Source organism: Vespula vulgaris, chromosome 4 (assembly GCF_905475345.1).
Source record: "Vespula vulgaris chromosome 4, iyVesVulg1.1, whole genome shotgun sequence".
NCBI classification, from domain to species: domain Eukaryota; kingdom Metazoa; phylum Arthropoda; class Insecta; order Hymenoptera; family Vespidae; genus Vespula; species Vespula vulgaris.
In genome coordinates, this window is record NC_066589.1 from 6,998,907 (window position 1) to 7,020,008 (window position 21,102).

The 21,102-nt window shown below is 27.3% G+C and overlaps 1 protein-coding gene across 4 annotated transcripts; it reads left to right on the plus strand.

Annotated features, from left to right (window-relative positions):
• The first annotated feature begins 3,431 nt into the window (after positions 1–3,431).
• Positions 3,432–20,847, plus strand: LOC127063567 (myosin heavy chain 95F). Of its 4 annotated transcripts, none has more exons than XM_050993524.1 (19): positions 3,447–3,465; positions 3,542–3,637; positions 12,208–12,398; positions 12,961–13,034; positions 13,217–13,346; positions 13,517–13,681; positions 13,928–14,340; positions 15,091–15,350; positions 15,437–15,594; positions 15,672–15,836; positions 15,942–16,165; positions 16,417–16,608; positions 16,692–17,675; positions 17,781–17,920; positions 18,150–18,197; positions 18,682–18,802; positions 19,306–19,423; positions 19,502–19,717; positions 20,219–20,847. In XM_050993524.1, the coding sequence occupies exons 3-19, from the start codon at positions 12,218–12,220 to the stop codon at positions 20,368–20,370; spliced, it is 3,741 nt and encodes a 1,246-aa protein (XP_050849481.1). In that variant the 5' UTR covers positions 3,447–3,465; positions 3,542–3,637; positions 12,208–12,217; the 3' UTR covers positions 20,371–20,847. The 4 variants fall into 4 exon arrangements, with proteins under 4 accessions (XP_050849479.1, XP_050849481.1, XP_050849482.1 ...); XM_050993525.1 differs by having other exon boundaries at positions 12,211–12,398; XM_050993522.1 differs by having other exon boundaries at positions 3,432–3,637; positions 12,211–12,398.
• Positions 20,848–21,102: the final 255 nt, after the last annotated feature.

Sequence of the window (21,102 nt, forward strand, 5' to 3'; positions counted from 1 at the left end):
TGTATATATAACAAGAGGAATAAAACAAGTTATTTGGTTTTTTTCCTATAGGACAACAAAAAAATATGTATATGTGTATATATGTATATATATATATTGTATGAAGAATAATATATTGTATTAAAATATTCCAAGTATTTTAAAATTGTAATGTATTATTTCAATATAATATTTCATATTCAAAATTATAATACTCTTACACGTAAATATACTAATTGATAAGAATATTAATATATACTATTTTATTATTGTTATAGATCATATATATAATTTATTTATTCACATTAAAATAATAAACAATATTTGTTTTATACATATATATAGATATACGAATATTTTTACATACATATATATATATACAAACATTATATAATAAATGAATATTTTCCTAGAAATTATAAACGTAATAAATCTCGTAGAGATTACCACAGCACGATGTAACAAGAGGAAAAGAAAAAAATAATAACAATAATAACAATATCTTTTGATTTATTAAGAAATAAAATCGGGAGCCGTCTCTTAGATCCATTTTTATTCTCGCTTTTACCGTGAAATTATTCGTTCGAAGGAAACGTTTAGTCGATATTACGATTTCCTTTGTACTTTACGAGATTAGTTATGGTCGTTGCTAAATTGTTAATCCATTTATGTCGCTTCTATGCTTTTCTCATTCTTATTCTTTTCTTATTATCTTTTTTTTTTTATATATAAATGAAACAAAAACGATCTTAGACGCGGATGATAAATTTGAAGTTAAAATCTTCGAATGTAAGATCGAACAGTGAAAGTAGAAAGTCATCGAATGTTTCACGATCGTTTAGAAGTTTTACATGTTCTTTCTTTGATTTCTTTTATTTTTATTTTTATTTTTATTTTTATGAGCAAAATCATCATTAAAGATGCTATTGCAGACAATTGCTCGGATATGCCTTTGGAAATATCGTAGGTCATTTTCTCATAGTCCAGCATTAATTCCTTTTATTTCGCAATAAACCAAGAGTACTTTCAATGATGGTATTTAGAAACAACTTCTTTTTATATGTTTATATTTTATACATTAGAAATTTTTTTATTATAGTAATAGATAATTATAATATTTTATATTTTCCTTATCAAATTGTAATCTTCCGAGGAACGATTCACCTTCGGCAAACGTTCTGTCCAAATATTTGCATACCTAAGCATATGTATATAGATCATTTATTGTAGCACATTATTCTGATACCATCAGTTTCGCATGCATTATCTTTGGCATTTATCAAACAACATGTTTTTCTTAACTGTTATACGTATGATCTTCAATACACATATACGTACCTATATACACATATATATACACAATCGATCCATTAAAAATTTTGCAGTTGAAGTATGACTCGGTGGATTGTTACATTCGACGGGATATTAACGAGAGTTGATCGATCATCGATCAAAGATTTTGTTTATCGATCGATCGTTTTTGAACAGTAATATCTGTTTTTAACAATTAATGAGTTTCAATAATTCTTTTTTGTCATTTTTCAGAATTATTTCATTGTAATTTTTCTATAGGACAATCAATCAATAAATATGTTCCTGAATAAATATTTATTTTAATGTACTAGTTTTTGTAATAATATTTATACTTTATATATACGATTTTAACTAAAAATACTAAACATTAAAGTTGTATGCTACCTTTATTTACCGTTGACAATTCTTATTCATGCAATGATACTTGATGTGGATTTCCCGAATAAGCAATCAATAGTATTTAAGCGAAATAGAAATTTTCCTTCAACAATTATTAACCATCCTATATCTGTCGGAGTAATTGTGATCATAGTTTTTTGTATATCGCGAACAAATATGGGGGACTTAACATACGTCAAGGTCAGTTTCTTGGTATCAATATTATTATCAAATTTACGGGAAATACTCATACTATCATAAGTATGTATCCTATGTACATGTACCAATCATTGTAAGTCTAAATAAAATTAACTAGTTTGGATAAAAGCTAAATATAAAAAAAAATAGATAACATTTTTTTATGTTAGATATTATGATATATTAGAAGATAAGTGAAACATTTATTGGAAGAGTAACATTATTTTTATTATATATATATATATATTATTTATAAAATTTTGGGTTATATTTCATTTGAACAAAATTAACAATATTTTTTATTAAATAATTTGAGAAGGAGAGAAACAGGAAAAATCATGAGATTTTTAAAATTTGTTTTTCTATTTTAACAAAGTTATAGAAGTTATAATTGCTAGCGACATAAATGCTATCACGAGCAATCATATAATCTGTAAAGTTTCTTATCTGATCCGTCGATAGAAACACTTAAGAAATATTTGTTAGATAGAAAATTATAAAAATTTTACTTTTCCGAATCGTATTTACGAATGAAATCAACAAATTATAACTGAATTATTTTATTTGATAATATAACTTTTTGTTTATAGTGTTTATATCCAATAATCGATCGATAAAAAAGATTTATTTGAATTTTAAGTTTTAACATTTTTTTTTATCAAGGTATTGAAATTTTTTTCTTATAATATAATATTTATAATATATTCATCTTATTAAAATATAAATTAAAACATACTCTTTTAAAAATAAAGAAAATTAAAAATAAACTTTTTATCAGTTGATAAAGTAGAAATTGTGGCTTTTAATTGTCGATAATGTAGATGATATAATCTGCACAACATTAAGCAATTAGTTGTATTGTTTCAAATATACTCGTAAGATGTCAGTATTTAATAACCATTAAGCACATACATTTTATTCTACAGGGTGTTCGAAATGCGAACAAAATATTTTACTTTCGATAATCGATCAAGGTCTAATTTTACAATAACCAAAATCTATAAACATATTATGGGTACAAAGTATCTTAAAATTTCATGTTAAAAATATATCAATACAAAAAGTGTACGATAAAAATAAAAAAAGTATATCAATACATAAATATGTAATTTAACAACGTTTACACATATATTTCTATATAACATATACATTAATTAACACTATATGATAATACAAACTATGTTCACTATCAGTAGAAAATATTAAAAAATATCATTAAAATATAAGTAAAATAATAGATCATAAACTTTCTGAACACCTTGTATAAGTAGATAGGACCAAGCTTACTATTCATGTCACGTATTTGTAGATCGGTCTGACGTTTAAACGATTATATCATAAAATCGTACATAATAATTTGTTCATTTATAATAATAATTTATTTCCGAAGCCTTTAATTGAAAAGAATTTCTACAGGATTTATTTCGAACGTCAACGCGATCGTATTTTCACGTCGATCTTTACAGGATACCGTTTCCAACAAACGATCATCCATTTGCCGAGTAAGAAAGACGAAAACACACGAAGATTACCGAACGAAGGAAGCTGACTTTACGAATCACATCGACAGTTGCGTGTCGGTCCCCGTGCCGTGCGGTACGTTATTTGGTATTCTCTTTCTTCTTTTGTGAAGTTGATTATTATTACTTTTTTTTTCTTTTTCTTATGTCAGATATATACGTATATGCATACTACTCGTATTAATCTACTGTGATTTAGAAGTTCGTCGTGTATGTTTCAAAGCACGATCGACGATTTCATCAACGAAGTAAGTTTGACGAACATATTATTTTATTCCGTTGTTAATTCGACATACATTTGTTTAAACATTTAAACAAGTAATATAAATAATAATTATAAATAAATAAAAAATAGTCAATAATAAATATGACATATAAACCGGAAGTCTTCTTACATATCGTTCTAAAGTATTTTTTACAGTATTTTAATAAGTCCTTTTTTCGACAATTAATCGTCATTTATTATTTATTGATTTCAAATATATATATATATGTGTGTGTGTATGTTTATATATATATATATATATATATATTACGCTTATCGATTATCCTCGAAGTTACTAGAAAAACAATATCCAAATACTATTTCTTTTCCGTACCTACGTCGAACATACGGCTTCACCGTTGTGTCCTCGTCGTTAATGCAAGCTAATTCTCTCGCTATCTCTGCAAATGGTATTTGCTTCAAGAAAATGCCGGTCTGATAAAATTCAATAAAAAATTATCTGAATGGTTTTAACTGATTACGTTTAATTGTATTGCTCCTTTCGATTCGATTAAAGTCGAATCTTAATGCAAACTAAAATTCATTCGGAACTTAACCTTACAAACGTTTAACGCCTTGTTAAAACATTTATAATCTTTTTTCTTTTTTTTTCCCTTCATCATGATTATTATTAGTATATAGTAAAACATATTATTTGTGGTTATAATTTTTTTCTTATACATTTTTCGACTTTAGTTTTTTTTTTACATAGTAGAAATATGATAATTGATGATATAATAGTGTATCTAATTCACGAAAAGTATCTAACCTATAAGCAAACGATTACGATCAAAGATCACGATATTTATCAGTCATTTCGTTATAAGTATATAAGTCATCGATATGTATCTTGTCAGTTATCGAAAATTAGAGTTCGATCTATTCTAACATATGTAGTGCTTATTATCGGCCATATTTGTGTTCATTCACTTTATTGCTATACATTATCATTTTTCTCGATCGTATAAAAACATTTATGATTCAATAACCTGTTGGAAGAAGATATTAAAATATTTTTTTTTGTTTAAATTAAAAGAAAAAGATACTTGAAATTCAAATTAATTTGATAATAATAAGCGTTAATCATTGCAAAATTATTATTATAATTTTTCATTCAATGAAATATTATCTCCGAATATAAGTGGAAAAATTGTCTTCACAAAATATATGCAAAGAGATTGTATGAAATGCTGAGTTAGTAACTATGTATATGGCGATAACGTTTCAACGTGTCCAGTAACGAGAACGTTTCAACCGTGGAACAAGTTAGTGGAATTTTGTAAGAGGCCCCGTAGATCGGCTCGTGGAAACTAGTTCGTACGTTCTAATCGTAATCATGATTTCTATTGCATTCTAATGAAACAATAGATGTATAAGATTTAGACAATGTATATAAAATTTTATTGATATACCTTTTTAGGTTAAATTATTTTGTTTCTTAAGTAATGAACGATGTAGATCTAATCGTTTAGAATTATTATATATTTATAACAGTATATAGGGTGTACAAAAAAAATATATATAATATTTTTTCCATTTATATCCGTTATATTGAATTCTCGTTTTAATAAATAATGAATGCTGTAGAATTGTTACAATGAAATAATATTTAAAATAAAATATATAGGATGTAAACACGCAATATATGTATATATATGAAATTTATTTTATATTTAGTTGATATCAAGTTTGGTCATGAAAATGATCAATGCTTTATACGATGCTGCTTACATAAAAATATTTTAAAATTGTTATGGAAATTTTATAATATAGAAGATATAACAAATTTTTATTTCACGTATATACGTTCACGTTGTTAGGTTAAGTTCTCGTTTGCTTTTGTCTTATGTACATACGTATAATCCTACGAAAAAGAAAGAAAAAGAAATTAGAAAGAAGAGAGAAGAGGACTGAAGAAAGGAAGAGAGAAGAGAGGTCAGTCACGAAACGATACTTCTTTTATTTAGAGAATTACGAGAGTGGAACGAAGCTCGCAGGTGCACGAACTTAGAGAAGGCGATGCGTGCGAATTAGCTCGAGTACACTTCTCTATATCTCCCTTCGTTTCAGCTTGCTACATTTCGTAAGTCAGTTAGTTTCGATTAAAGAGGAAAGAAAGAAAGATCTAATCTAAAATCTGAATCGAGAAAAATCATAAAACGAGAAAAAAGAAAGACAAACTTTCATATCTGTATGTAAACAAAATTTTTAATGAGTTACATAGATTAAAAAAAATATATATATATGTATAATGATAAAGTATTAATTAATATAGTACATATATATTATCATTTTTTATTTTAATAAGGTTATTACTGAAAATTAATAATATTTTTCTAATCATAATACAAGTTATTATTCATTAATACGATTTATCTATATTCAATATCTAAATATCTTTTTTCAAAATTTTTTGCTTGGAAAATTTTAATAAATACATAATAATATAGATTATTATTATTATTATTATATGAATAAAAAGTAGGATATGAATATGTATGTAGGCTAATTGATTCGATATCACGTAGGATGGGATCATTTTGCAGTGTTCAGTATTAATTAAAACAACCTTCGCACGGTCTCCATCATCGAACGCGTTATGAGTGATTAGATTGAGTGTGGGACGAGTTACTTTGGCCATCATATATAATCAAACGTTTTCTATTTTCTAAAAGATTATTTTGCTGAAGAAGAAGAAGAATATGTAAAGATAAAATCGATAAAATATCGTACTCGATAGATTAGAATCTTAGAAACCCAGAAACTTTTGATTCATCCTATATTTAACATATTTGAGTAATATATTATAATACAATATCTTATATGATTTATATATAATATTGTAATAAAACAAATTTATAATAATATATTATTTGACATATATCTATTGAATTATAATGCAAAAACATTATATTGTATACTCAAATATTTTTTATTATAATATATATATTTATAATATATAATATAATATATATATAAATATAATATATATATAAATATAATATATATATATATATATATATATATATATATATATATATTTATAGAATGTCTCCTATTTATTGAGATATGGAAATAATATTGTTTCATGAAATCAATTTTACATTAAGAAAAATTAATGAGTGTAATTAATACGGAACGATCTAACAAATTGCTCGATTAGTGTAATGAAAAAAAGTAATTTTTATGAAGGTGATGACAGCACTTACAACGTGTATTTTTAGAAGGAAATAGAAGGTGGTAGACTTTGGTCGCTGATCGAAAATCGTTAGTAGTGTCTGGTATTTCATACCGGTACCATAATGACGGCCATTCGTCGTTCTGTGTAGTATCTTATGCAAGAGCACACGGAAAAGAATCGTTCGTTCGCACGTAAAGCAGCGACTTGTCTCTCTCTCTCTCTCTCCCTTTCTTTCTCTTTCTTTCTCCCCTTCTCTCTCTATCTCGCTCTTTCTCGATATATATCGTGAGACGAGGATCGACAACGTGACTCACACTGGCCTCGCTTCCGATCCAGCCCACCGTTAGAAAGATCTATACAGATCAGGTTCCTATCTTCTCTCTTCCCTCTCTCTCTCTCTCTCTCTCTCTCTCTCTCTCGTTCATTTAAATTTTTCATCGAAGATTATCTTACGATTATGTATGTTCGCGATCGTAAATAATTATTAGTTTCCCGTCGAACCAATCGAAGAAATTTTGTGCGTGTGTGTGTATATATATATATATATATATATATACATATACACGGTAGTAAATGAAGTTTTGTTTAGTTGAATATTGACCTTGACAATGTGATTTCATACTTTATTTTATTTATGTCAAGTTAATTTTCATACTCGTATTATCTATTTTAAGTAATTTCTACACTTGTTAATTTATTTATATTAAGTTATTTTGATACCTATTTTTTTACTTAAGTTAAGGTAATTCCATACTTGCTCTTTCATTTATGTCGTATTATTTTCATACTTAAATGTATAATATTCTTATATTTATTTGTCCCTTAGGGAAACTTTATCTTTAATTAAATTATTTATATTAGTTTTCATTTTTATTTATTTCATTTCTTAGTGATTTTTTGTCTTATTTCTAAATCGACAGTCATAATCATTTAATAACGGGATGACCAAATGCACGTCTCGTGCTGTTTCGTAAGATAAGTAGCAATTTCATTGGTTGCGCGCGTGTGTGTGTGTATGTGTCTGCCTGCATGCATGCAGCCACCCCTCTCTCTCTCATACACGCACACACACATACATACACATTTATAAATTATAATTTTAGTCGGATCTTTATGGTCTCTCACGAGTTCAGAATGAAGAAGCTCACTATACCTTTCCTTTTGTTTTTTGAACAATGAAAGAAGTTAGGTATGTTGTCTTCTATGATTATTATTTGTTCAGAAAAACAATTTTATTTATAAATTTCTAAAAAATTATAATTTGAAATAAGACACCGATCGTGAGATAAATAATTAAAGTTTCATTTTCGTTCATTTTATCTATTATTATCTAAATACAAATGTTATTGCAAAATTAATATAAACATTTCTGAAAGATTTCTTATTGGAGATAGGCACTGATCCAGAAAAAAAAGAAACAATTAGAAATTTATTTTCTTTCATATTTACTTCTAATTTTATGCTAATCGATGCAATCTAATCGTTCATTGTTAATAACTACTGGAGTGAGCTAATTTTCTAAAAATTATAATTTCTAATATGCTTTTCCTTCGATGTATTTTTTATATGTACTATAATTATTATCATTACCATCATCATCATCACCATCATCATCATCATCATAATCATTATTATTATTATTACTATTATTATTATAATTGAATGCTCTTAAAATATGTTTAACAAGCATAAATAAAGTCTCGATGATCACGCAAGCTACTCCTCCCGTGTCGTTTCACATATCCGTTAGTGCATCCGTCACGTTAGGCGCCAAATTTTTTATTCGACCGTCGATGTCGCGTCCGTTTCCAACATTAAAAATTCGTCGAAAGAACTCGTGTACGCGCTCATGCGTATCTCCCTGTCCTGTGTACCGAACTCCACCTGCTGCTTCCTGCTTCCTCTCTTGCTTCCTTTCCTGCTTCATTCTTTCCATTTCAATGAAATATTGTTAATTCTTTTGTCTTTTTCGCGATAAAGAATTATACAAAAATTGTTTATAATTCTTATTATTCTTTTTTTTTTAATTTGTCTATGTGTACACAATCTGTATGAATTTTTTGATAAAAAATATATTATTAAAAACTTCGAGCCTTCGAATCATCGAAGCTTTGATCGATCGAGAAACTCGTGGAAGATTTGCCATCCGAGAGCGAGATTCAAAGATCGATGCAAGGATCTACCGGTCGCATTTACCGTTACGAGATCTCTAACGGGATGCGAAGAGAACGGCGAAGTGAAAGAGACGATTTTGCTCTTTCCTGATCGACCATATGCACACATGCATATATATACATATACAGGGTGGGTCAAAATTCTCTAAACGGGTCAAAAGTTCCTAGATAATTTTAAAAATCAATTATTCTTTTTCGAGACTTCTTAGAGAAATTTATTTTTCGAATTGTTAAACTGCAAATCTAGCTTGTAAAATTACAAAGCCTAACTATGAGCTTAAAACCTTTCGTAATATAATAATTAATTTTTAAAATCATTTAAGAACTTTTGATTCATCTACGGATTTTTGGTTCATCCTGTACATACACACATACGTACATACGTCGAATAGAAATTTCAACGAAAATAATCATATGCGTGAATTCGTGCGTGATATTATTATTGTTATCATTATCAGATGAAAGTCAACATACTTTTTTGTGAGAACTGGTTCATTTCCCTCAAGAAATTGTTTTTATTGTATTCATCTGTTTATCGTACGTAAGATCAATTCTTTGCATGCTCAATTTGTTTTGTTTCTTTTTTATCTCATATAATTAACCGTAATAAAAGTTTTATACAATTATTTTTATAATATTGCATTGTCATACAAAAAATTTCTTGCCTCATTAAATTTTTTTTTGATTCTCATAAATATATCAAAAATTATCTTATATTTAAATTACAAAATGTGCAATATTAAAATATTCTAATTTTGAATATATATTCGATTAAGTTTTACAATATATATATATATATATATATATATATATATATATATATATATTATCGTAAAACACATTAAAGATTGAAATCTTTTACTATCAACGTTCTCCTTCGTGGAACACGATTACAATTTGCAATAAAACTTTTCCAAATCCCGTCACGGTGCGCCGGTCTCTGTATGCGCAACGACGATGCAACAGTTGTACGTAATTACCTTTAATCATGCAGTGACGTTTTCTATGTGTAATTCGACACTGTGAAGGGCTTGTCGAAATGAATAAAATGAACACTCCTTGTAATTTTATACGATCGAATGATTTTTTTCGAAACTAGTAAATAATATTAAAGAAAAAAAAAAAAAAACAAATTGAATACACTTCTGAGATTTGTTTACATGTTTTTTTAATTTTGAAGTTACACATTCACATATATCTCTTTTATTTCATTTTTATACTTGGCAGTATAGTTATAGTAATGGATTAATTATTATGGAATAATTAATATAACAAAAGTTATATTGTAAATTTCATATTAAATAATTTCTTTTTTTAATTTATATATCAGAATTAATTTCTTATAAGAAAATGTACAGTACAGTTATACTACTATAATCAATTTTACACACAATCGTATCATTTTATTTTTTCTTTTTATTGTAGCCACGAAAAAATAAAATTGATTTATACAGAATGAAACTAACATTACAATCGATTAATTGGAAATTCTTTATTTCTTTTCTTCTACAAGTTGATGATGACTCATTTTATAGGAAGTTAGGAAGCTTATCTTGATAACGCGAGGAGAGATAAGCGATAAGAAAAAAGAAACGAGAAAATTCAGACACTTTTTCTGTTGTTGATTAGTGAACAATGAACATGAGATAAGTGAGGAAAAGTAGAATTTAAAATATTTTTTCACGACAATTAATTAATTTTAATTTTTCTAACGTTTACAAGAGAGAGAAAGAGAGAGACGAACGATGCTACGTGTAGCCTTCAAACTACGTTCGCCACGTTTAATCCATATCGATTATGAGGTGGAAATGTGCACTTTTGTAGCTTCGTTTGTCAATAACAAAGGATTTTAGCTATGCGTCATTGTCATAGCTTTAAAAATAAAATAAAATATAATCAAACAATAATAATGGTAACAATATGATGGTTACAAGATAATTAAAATTTCATTTCTATCTCCTTTATTATTTATTATAGAAAAGAAAAACACGATAACTGTGATTTATGTAGTTACAATCTTTCGCGATAATATTAAGTCGAATCTGGAAATCTCTATTCATCCCTTTCACCAGAAAGTTCCATTTCATTCGAGGAGAAAGTCTCAGTGCCTAGGTGAGACGAACTTTATACTCCGAAACTGTGTTACATTATTTACGTATACGTTTCTTGTGTGTTTCGACTGCTCCGATCTATCTGTGCTAATTATTCTCAGCATATTCACAACTTCAATAAGTGTATAAAATAAAATTGCATAAAATAAAGTAACAATAAAATTGTTAAAACAATAACGAAAGAAATAACAATGAAATAGGATTAATATAAACATTAAACATTCTTTTATTAATGTTATATTTGCGCTAAGTCCTTGTTTGGACCAACAGAGAAATCTTCTTTTCCTTTCTTTTACTAGTCTTTCCACATTCATTGGTCTTACCTTTTCTTCCTCTCGATTCTTGTTCCCTCTTTCCCTTTTATCAATTTTAAACATCACTTTTTTCTCCTTTTACATTCTTCTTCCACTTTTATCTTTTACTTTGCATCCTACCTTATCTACCTCGATCAACTTCGTTTTTCATTCACGTATTCGACAGATGTCACTATTTTATTCTTCCACCATAGATGTCACCATCTTATTTTTCTTCCCACCTTGTCCATCACTAACCAATGTGCACCACAATCTTACACGCATATTTTCTTTTCTCTCGACCCTACGATAATCGAAAGAACACAAGAATCGAAAGAACACAATTTCCAAACACATGACATAGATGTCATGTATGCACACCAGTTGACCAATTTTCAGTATTTTATATCTAAATAAATTCAAAAACATTATATATATATCTATATATAATATAATATAAGTAAAAATAAATAAAATATAAATTTTATAACATTTAAAACATACTAGTCGGACTATAAATAATGATATAATTTATACTAATTAAATATGTTATATAACAATAAATATAAATATTGTAATATTTAACATTTATAGATAAATAAGGCTCCATTGTAGGTTAATTAATAAATAGTTGTGTCGTGTAATAAAACTAATGTTTTTTATTTTTTATTTGATATATACGCATATATACGTAAGTATATTATATTTATTTTATATAAATATAATATACATATTAATTTTGTTTATATAAGTATTATAATAACGTATTTATACTTTCTATTTGATTTGATAAGAAGAAAAAGAATGGAGAATCAGCAGGTATGGGTCCGCGATCCAGAGGAAGGCTTCATCATCGGAAAGTTCACGGACATGGTGGATGGCGATGCATTGATCTTACCATTCGATCGAAAATATCCACAACGCACTTGCCCTCTCGACGAGGTCTTTCCTGCCGGAGAATACACCAAAGATGTCGAAGATAACTGTAAGATTCGCTTAGGAAGATTAAGGATAACATTATTCTTTTTTTAGAACATTTTTTTTTATCAGTTCAAGAATACTCTCTTAAATCTAAAACAGGATGATTCTTTGAATCTGTCATGACTTTGAAAAAAAAATAATCAAAAAATTTAAATGCGTATTAATAATTGTTTCAACTATAATAAAAATCTAAAAATAATATATATATATAATAATATATAAGTAATATATAAATATAATAAAAAGATATATATGGGTATTATTTTTTAAAAAGTTATACATACATATACTTGTATGTAAAATATATATTAATCAATTTCAAATATTATTTTCCACATATTTAGTACGAGCTGATAAAGAATGTGTAAAGTATAAAATACTTTAATAATTCAACGAATAGCTAATGGAATAGAGATAATAAATGTACCTTAGAAGATATTCAATCTCTTTGTTGAGTTTATCATTGATCAGAATTAGTTAGAAGTACACTTTACGCTCGATTCTCACGAGGAAACTTTCGCTCTTTTGAAAATCCACTTTCACCCAATTACTTCTCTTGATTACAGGTGCATTGATGTACCTTAATGAGGCCACTCTGCTAAACAATATACGTACTCGTTATTTCAAGGACAGGATATATGTGAGTACACACAGGAAGTGTAGGCTAACTAGCCTAATTAATTAATTAATTGCTTGTTTATGCTAAAAAATTATTCCGTTTAGTCGTTCGAAATTGCATAATACTTGTTTTGTATTTACTATTACAAAATTAGAATTTTTCATATCTGTAGATACTAATTAAATGGTTCTTGATCGTTGCAGACATACGTAGCTAATATTTTGATAGCTGTTAATCCTTATTGTGAAGTTAAGAATCTTTATTCACCAGAAACCATAAAAACTTATAAAGGAAAATCTTTAGGCGAAACGCCACCACATGTTTTTGCAATTGGTATGTGTACATGTATATATGTATATATATATATCTTGAATTATAATATTTATTTTGAAATTAAATATGATCTATATAATAAAAAGTAAACATTTAATAAATAATAATTAAAGCGAAATTATATTAATATTAAACTTTTTACTAAATTGAGAAATTATTTTCACAAATAGCCGACAAAGCATTTAGGGATATGAAAGTATTGAAACAATCACAAAGTATTATTGTTTCGGGTGAATCTGGAGCTGGTAAAACTGAATCAACAAAGTATCTTCTTAGATATCTTTGTGATCTTTGGGGATCTACAGCTGGACCGATCGAACAAAAAATTCTCGATGGTAATTACGATAATAAATACGTAAATTGATTTTAAAGCTATAAATATTAATTACATATTTTTTAATATTAATATGAAATATAAATAAATAATAATACATAAAAGTATTGTAATTATATAAGTATTCTTATATTATATAAATTTGATCTATTATCGTCTTTCAAAAAATGAATAATAATAATAATTATTATTATTATTATTATATATATTTTTTTTCTAAAAAACATTAAAATATATCCTTTTTTAGCCAATCCCGTGTTAGAAGCTTTTGGAAACGCAAAAACGAAGAGAAACAATAACAGTTCTCGATTTGGTAAATTCATGGAAGTGCATTTCGATGCGAAATGCCAAGTGGTTGGTGGTTATATATCTCATTACTTGTTAGAAAAATCAAGAGTATGTTTGCAAAGTCCAGATGAGAGAAATTATCACGTTTTCTATATGATGTGTGCCGGCGCTCCGCCCGAGTTACGTTTGAAATTAGGAATTACCAAGCCGGATGATTTTCATTATCTGAAGAATGGTTCCACGCAATACTTTTGTAGTCCAGAGTCTGAGAAGAAACTAAACGATGCACAAAAAAGTTCTGAACAAATGAAACAAGGAAGTCTTTCGGATCCTTACTTGGACGATGTTGAAGGATTTAGTGCAATGGATCAGGTAATCGATCTTAAAATTATCTTATTTAACTTAATAATTTTCCTTGTTGTCAACTATGATTGTATGATCCTTAAAGAGGTTGAAACTTCCGAATATTATGCTAAGAATTATTTTCATTGTTCTATTTTATATATAATTACGATATTAATACGAGATTATTATTATATTTATATCTTAATGTTATTTTTACAATTTTTTCAATTTATTGCCGATAACAAAAGTACCTAAAAAAATATGATACGTAATTTTGAGTGTTGATATTTTTATATATATATCGAATTATTTTTTGATTACTATACCCTTTTATATTGCCAACACCGACGTTTCGTTCTAGGAAAGAGCAACGGTAAATTGAATATTTTCCTTTCATTCATTGTGTATTATGCATCAGCAATTTTTCTTCTAACTTTATCGCTTACATCTTTCAACTTTAGAAACAACTCGCATTTCATTTTTTTGCCATTGATTAGAAATGTATTAAAACAGAAAGCAAAATACTGCTTAGATAAACGAAAGTTAGTATTTCTTTCCTCATAAATTTTTCAAGGCCAACATACAGAGAATTTAATTTTGATACTTATATATTTTATGTATATATATTTTTTTCTCCAAAAATAATTGTTTTTGCAACTATAATAAATTAGCACACAAAAACTAATGTAACTCAAAAACGAAGCAGTATTTCGTTTAATCTCGATATACATGTAATTTTATTGAAAAATCTTCGTTTTTAAAATTATATCAATTTAGGCATTAACTCGTCTTGGATTGTCGGATTCCGAACGAATGGAAATTTATACGATGGTAGCAGCAGTACTGCATCTTGGTAACATTACTTTCGAGGATAATCCTGAAGATACCAAAGGTGGTTCAAGAATAAGCCCAACTTCTGAGAAGGCTGTTTTAATGACTGCTACATTATTGGGGGTTGATCCTGAAGAACTTAGACAAGCATTGGTGTCAAAAGTCATGCAAACTAGTCGAGGTGGTATCAAAGGAACCGTCATTATGTGAGTTAACGTAACATTGCTATAAAATGTAAATACGAATACAATATTTGCAGAATAATTAAATATATCTATGTTAAACGTTTAAGGGTGCCTTTGAAGGTTTATGAAGCTAATAATGCTAGAGATGCTTTAGCAAAAGCAATTTATAGCAAATTATTCGATCATATTGTTGCTAGTATCAACAAAAGTATTCCTTTCAAAGCGTCGAGTTATTACATTGGTGTTTTGGATATTGCAGGATTTGGTAATATATAGACATATTCACTTCTGTAAAAATAAATTAAAAATTGTATCTTTAATTGCACTGTTTTTTTTCACCAGAGTATTTCAAAGTTAATAGTTTCGAACAGTTCTGCATTAATTACTGTAACGAGAAGTTGCAACAATTTTTCAACGAACGAATTTTGAAGTATGAACAGGATCTTTATGCCAGAGAATCTTTGAATGTACCTAAAATCTCCTATGTAGATAACCAGGATTGTATAGGTAAACTTTGACTGATTTGCTAATTTTTTTTATATAATTTCTAAATTTTATACATATATATATATATATATAATTTGTTATTATGTATCTTTTCATATTTGGTAGATCTCATTGAATCCAAAAGCAATGGTATCTTTAGAATGTTAGACGAAGAATCTAAGTTACCTACTCATAGCTTTGCACATTTTACAAGCGAAGTACATCGCGCTTGGAACGGACATTTCCGTATTACTTTACCACGAAGTTCTCGTTTAAAGGCGCACAGGGAATTAAGAGATGACGAAGGATTTGTAATCCGTCATTATGCTGGTGGTGTTTGTTATCAAACGGTAAAATACTATCTAAATTTTCTATACCTTAAATTGTTTAAGTTAAACGGTATATCCAATAAATGATTATCTAATAATATAAATATATATTTATATATTAAATTGTTTCTAATAAATTAATTAAATTAATAAATAGTCGAAGATATTTACCATATACATGTCTCGAGGAAAATAAAAAGTTTTTATACTCTTTTTAATTGAATAATTTCATTTTAATGTAAATTAATTGTCTCAACGATTCTTATTTGCAGAATCAATTTATCGAGAAGAACAACGACGCTCTACATGCTTCCTTGGAAGCATTGATACAAGAAAGCAATAATAAATTTCTTCGAACGCAATTTGCCAATAATTCTTCCCAAAAAGGAAAATTAACGTTTATTAGCGTTGGCAGTAAATTTAAAACGCAATTGGGTGAACTCATGTGTAAATTAAAGAGCAATGTAAGATTTATGTATATTTTATTACGATAATTAGATTTGCGTTTCTATTTGTATTGCTTCCTTATATGTAATACTTATTGCAGGGCACAAATTTTATTCGATGCATAAAACCTAATAATGACATGGTTGCACATCAATTTGACGGGAACAGCATTTTAGGTCAATTGCGTTGTTCGGGAATGACGTCTGTATTGGAATTGATGGAACATGGTTATCCTAGTAGAGTTACCTTTCAAGAATTGTACAATATGTACAAATCTTATTTACCTCCAGAATTGGCAAAATTAGATCCAAGATTCTTTTGCGAGGCTTTACTTCATAGTTTGAAATTGAACAAAAAAGATTTTAGATTCGGCATAACTCGAGTTTTCTTTAAACCTGGAAAATTTGCTGAATTTGATAAAATTATGAAATCAGATCCAGATAATTTGCAAAAGTTAGTCGCTAATGTAAAAAAATGGTTGCTTAGATCGAGATGGAACAAAATGCAATTCTGTGCTTTATCGGTAATCAAATTAAAAAACAAAATTATATATCGTAGGTATTATTTAATAATTCTTCAAAAAACAGCAAGAATGTTTATAACGAAAAAACAACATCTTCCGCGAATAAAGGGTTTAGTTAAAATAAAGAATCTTCAATCGCAATTAATAAAAATGCAGGATATATCGAATCAATTAAAGAATCGTGATAAATGTATCGCCGATATCAATCAATTGCAAGTAGATTTAGAAAATTCTATTCGTCATATTAAAGAGGATGCCAAAATAAAAGTTGCGGAAATAGATACGATTTACACGAATTTGGTAAATCAGATGAATAAGCAAATGGCATCTTTGCAAGATACGGTGAAGCAGCAGAAAATAGCGGAGGAACAAGCACGACTGAAAAATATACAACGAGAATTAGAACTTGAGAAGAATAAGAAGGAGGAAGAAGAACGTAAAAAGAAGGAGGACGAGGATAATCGAAAGAAAAAATTGGAAATCGAGGTTAGAAGGAAAGCTGAAGAACAACAGAGAAAGATGCAAGAATTTGAAGATCGCAAGGCTGTTGCAGCTATTCAGGTACGTTCTTGATTTCTGAGCGTATTAATGTTAGTTACTTCAATAATTATCAAACATAAATAATTCAATTTAATTCAAAGCCAATATTTACAAACAATAACATAGGCGCAATTAGAAAAAGAAGCTATCGAGGAATGTCGCTATCGTGAATTATTGGAACAAGAAAGACGAGATCACGAGTTGGCTGTACGATTAGCTCAAGAATCGAATGGACAAGTGGAAGATTCACCACCACCTGTTCGAAAGTATGTTTTGGAGGTTTTCTTTATTATTATTATTGTTATTATTATTATTACTATTGTTATTTCCCTGAGATTATCGTGATTCAATCATCAATTGCCTATCGAATGGCCTATGAATGATCTATAGAAACTGTAATATTTGTAAATATGTTACTTAATTAGAGAAATTTTTTTTAAACATTTAATTTTATCAAAAAACAAAGTAAGATATTATTTTCTTGCAAATGTACAGTGGTTCGGATGTACGAGTACCATCAACGAACAACAACAGGCTTATAAGGTATCAAATCTTTTGTCGTGGTAATGCACGAACTAACGGCTAACTGAGTGGTTTATATATATATACACAATACACTTGTTTCAATAGAAACTTTCTAACTGTTAACAAACAAGACACTAATTTTTTACTTTTACATAATACAAATATGCATGATCTGTACACACATACGAAATGATTCAAAGGGATACTTTTAGCTCTAACAAATTTTAATAATTACTACATTGCATGTATAATAGAAAATACAAGAAAAAATATATAGATATCTCTGATATAAATTTAATTTATACCAAATAAAAAACTACTAACACCCTATGAATCATTAACATAAATTGCATGATTAATTTTACATGAAAAATTTCTAATACATATTTGCACAGCTTTACAGCGAAATCTCGTAGCAACACTTTTGTAAAACCCTTATCTTTTTAATCCTCCACTTAACGTACAAAATATAAAAATTAACAGATTTTTTTTTTTATATTAGGTCGGAACAAGTTCGTAATCACCAAGCAGCTATGATCAATAAAAAATATGACTTATCAAAATGGAAGTACTCTGAATTACGTGATGCTATTAATACTTCTTGCGATATTGAATTATTGGAGGTATGAGTTGCTTATCTTAATATGTTCTACTTTTTTCCTATATAAAAGATCAAGAAAATGAAATATTATTAAAAAAGTTTAAAGATTTTATATCTAAAAGATTATATCTTGAAAATGAAAAACCTTTTCTTGATCTTGTAAATTCTTTTTATCGTAATCTATTTATTGTTATCGCAAATTATTATCGCAGTGAAAATATAAATAGATTAATTGCTTATGTCAGAAATTCTGAATGTACGGTGTGCGTGTTTCCATGGTAGAGATACGCGATGAAACTTTTGGAAATATACTTTTAGAGCATACATACATTACATATGTTAAATACAAAATTTAATTTGTATATACATATACATATGTATGTTTGATTTTATTTTTATTATTATATTACAACTATAGTATTTTTATTTATCTATACGAAGAGTACGCCCGTTACATGTAGTATAAATGTTTGAGAATAATTGGTCTTAGATGATTGTATTATTAAAATTTTTTTATGTAAATAGGCTTGTCGTCATGAGTTTCATCGTAGATTGAAAGTATATCATGCTTGGAAAGCAAGAAACCGAAGGAAAACTATTATGGATGAAAATGAGAGGGCTCCGAAGTCCATCATGGAAGCTGGTAAAATAATCTTCGATTTGTTAATTTATCGAAAACTTTTATATTGGAAAATTAAAATCATACACTGAATAATTTTAGCTGCTAGGACTACGCGAACATCTATGAAGCAAACGATAGTTGATTCTTCACAAAGATATTTTCGAATTCCATTCGTTCGTCCTTCTGCTTCGAATCAACAAGATAATTCTCATACCAGTGGTAAGAGAGGTTGGTGGTATGCTCATTTTGATGGTCAATATGTTGCAAGACAAATGGAACTTCATCCAGATAAACCACCTATACTTCTTTTGGCTGGTAAGAATTTAAGATACTCTAAGATTTTTACGATATAATTGATATATTAATATATACAGTCTATGATTATAATAAAATATTTTTTATATATTAATTTATATCGATCATGTTAAATGTTTATATATATATACATATATGCAAACAATAAATCAATAATGTTTCGTTTTTCGATATTTTAAAGTTACGTATTTAATATGGATTTAAATTGAGACAAATTTATCAGATATTTTTTCATTGTTTTACAATCATCTACAATATTTTAAATTATTATATATTTGCAATTGTATTAAATATTTTAAAAATTATTAAAAATACTTTAAGATATAGTAAATATATTTTGTACTAATAATTGATTTTTGTTATAAACAAATAACTCCGGCAATTTTTTTGAATTAAGAACTTTATGGGTTCTCTTATTGTGAATGAGTTCTCTTATTATAAAATTTTTAAGAATATAATGTATATAAAAAATGAAAAACAAAGAATTAATTTTATTTACAGGCGTCGATGATATGCAAATGTGCGAGTTGAGTCTTGAGGAAACTGGTTTGACTCGTAAACGCGGTGCAGAAATTTTAGAGCATGAATTCAATCGTGAATGGGAACGCCATGGTGGCAAGCCTTATATTTTAGCATGCGATCGTAAAAAATGAAGCGAGATTGTCGCTTAAGTTATGCATGTTTCAAGTTCATCGAGATATTTTGTTAATATGCGTTATGTTATAAAAAAAAGGCCGTTTTATATTACAAAATGTAATATATGAAAAACCATGCCTGAAATTATGTAATTAATGAGATGAGATTGATTATTAATTATTTAAAAAAAAACAATGTGTTCGATATAAATAATAATATATTGACAATAATGAACATCCGATAAAAAAAAATCAATTAAATCAGATTTTGTTTTTGTTAGAAAAGAATTTTGATTCAGTTGTCCAGTAAACATTTTCAGTATTTGATATTTAGCATAGCGCATTATTATGAGAAACGAAAAAAAATTAACTGCACTAATCGTCATTTATTTTTATTATATATAGATTATACACATATTTATATATATATATGTATGTGTATGTATATATATATATATATATATATATATATATATATATATAAAGAGAGAAAGAGAGAGAAATAAGCAACACTCGTACACTTTTTGTGTTCGTGCAAACTTATGAATTTACCATTATCTTATGTATAAAATATCTATTTTTCGAGTTTGTAGGAAAAATGGGAAGGCAGGAGACAATAAGATGTATTAGGTTGTGCAAAATAAAGGAAAACAAAAAAAAATTGCGTATTCATAACTTCTTTCATTGAAATGAATTAACTTTTTCTTTATAAGTAATTACAATTTTTTCATTTTTTATTAATCGTTAAAT

What these genes read in the sequence shown, in the direction of transcription:
- LOC127063567 (XM_050993522.1), top strand. Translation starts at nt 12,218, where the DNA reads ATGGAGAATCAGCAGGTATGGGTCCGCGATCCAGAGGAAGGCTTCATC. An exon ending in CAAAGATGTCGAAGATAACT is followed by an intron (nt 12,399 to 12,960) that starts GTAAGATTCGCT and finishes TCTTGATTACAG; the next exon opens with GTGCATTGATGTACCTTAAT. An exon ending in GAAGTCCATCATGGAAGCTG is followed by an intron (nt 19,424 to 19,501) that starts GTAAAATAATCT and finishes GAATAATTTTAG; the next exon opens with CTGCTAGGACTACGCGAACA.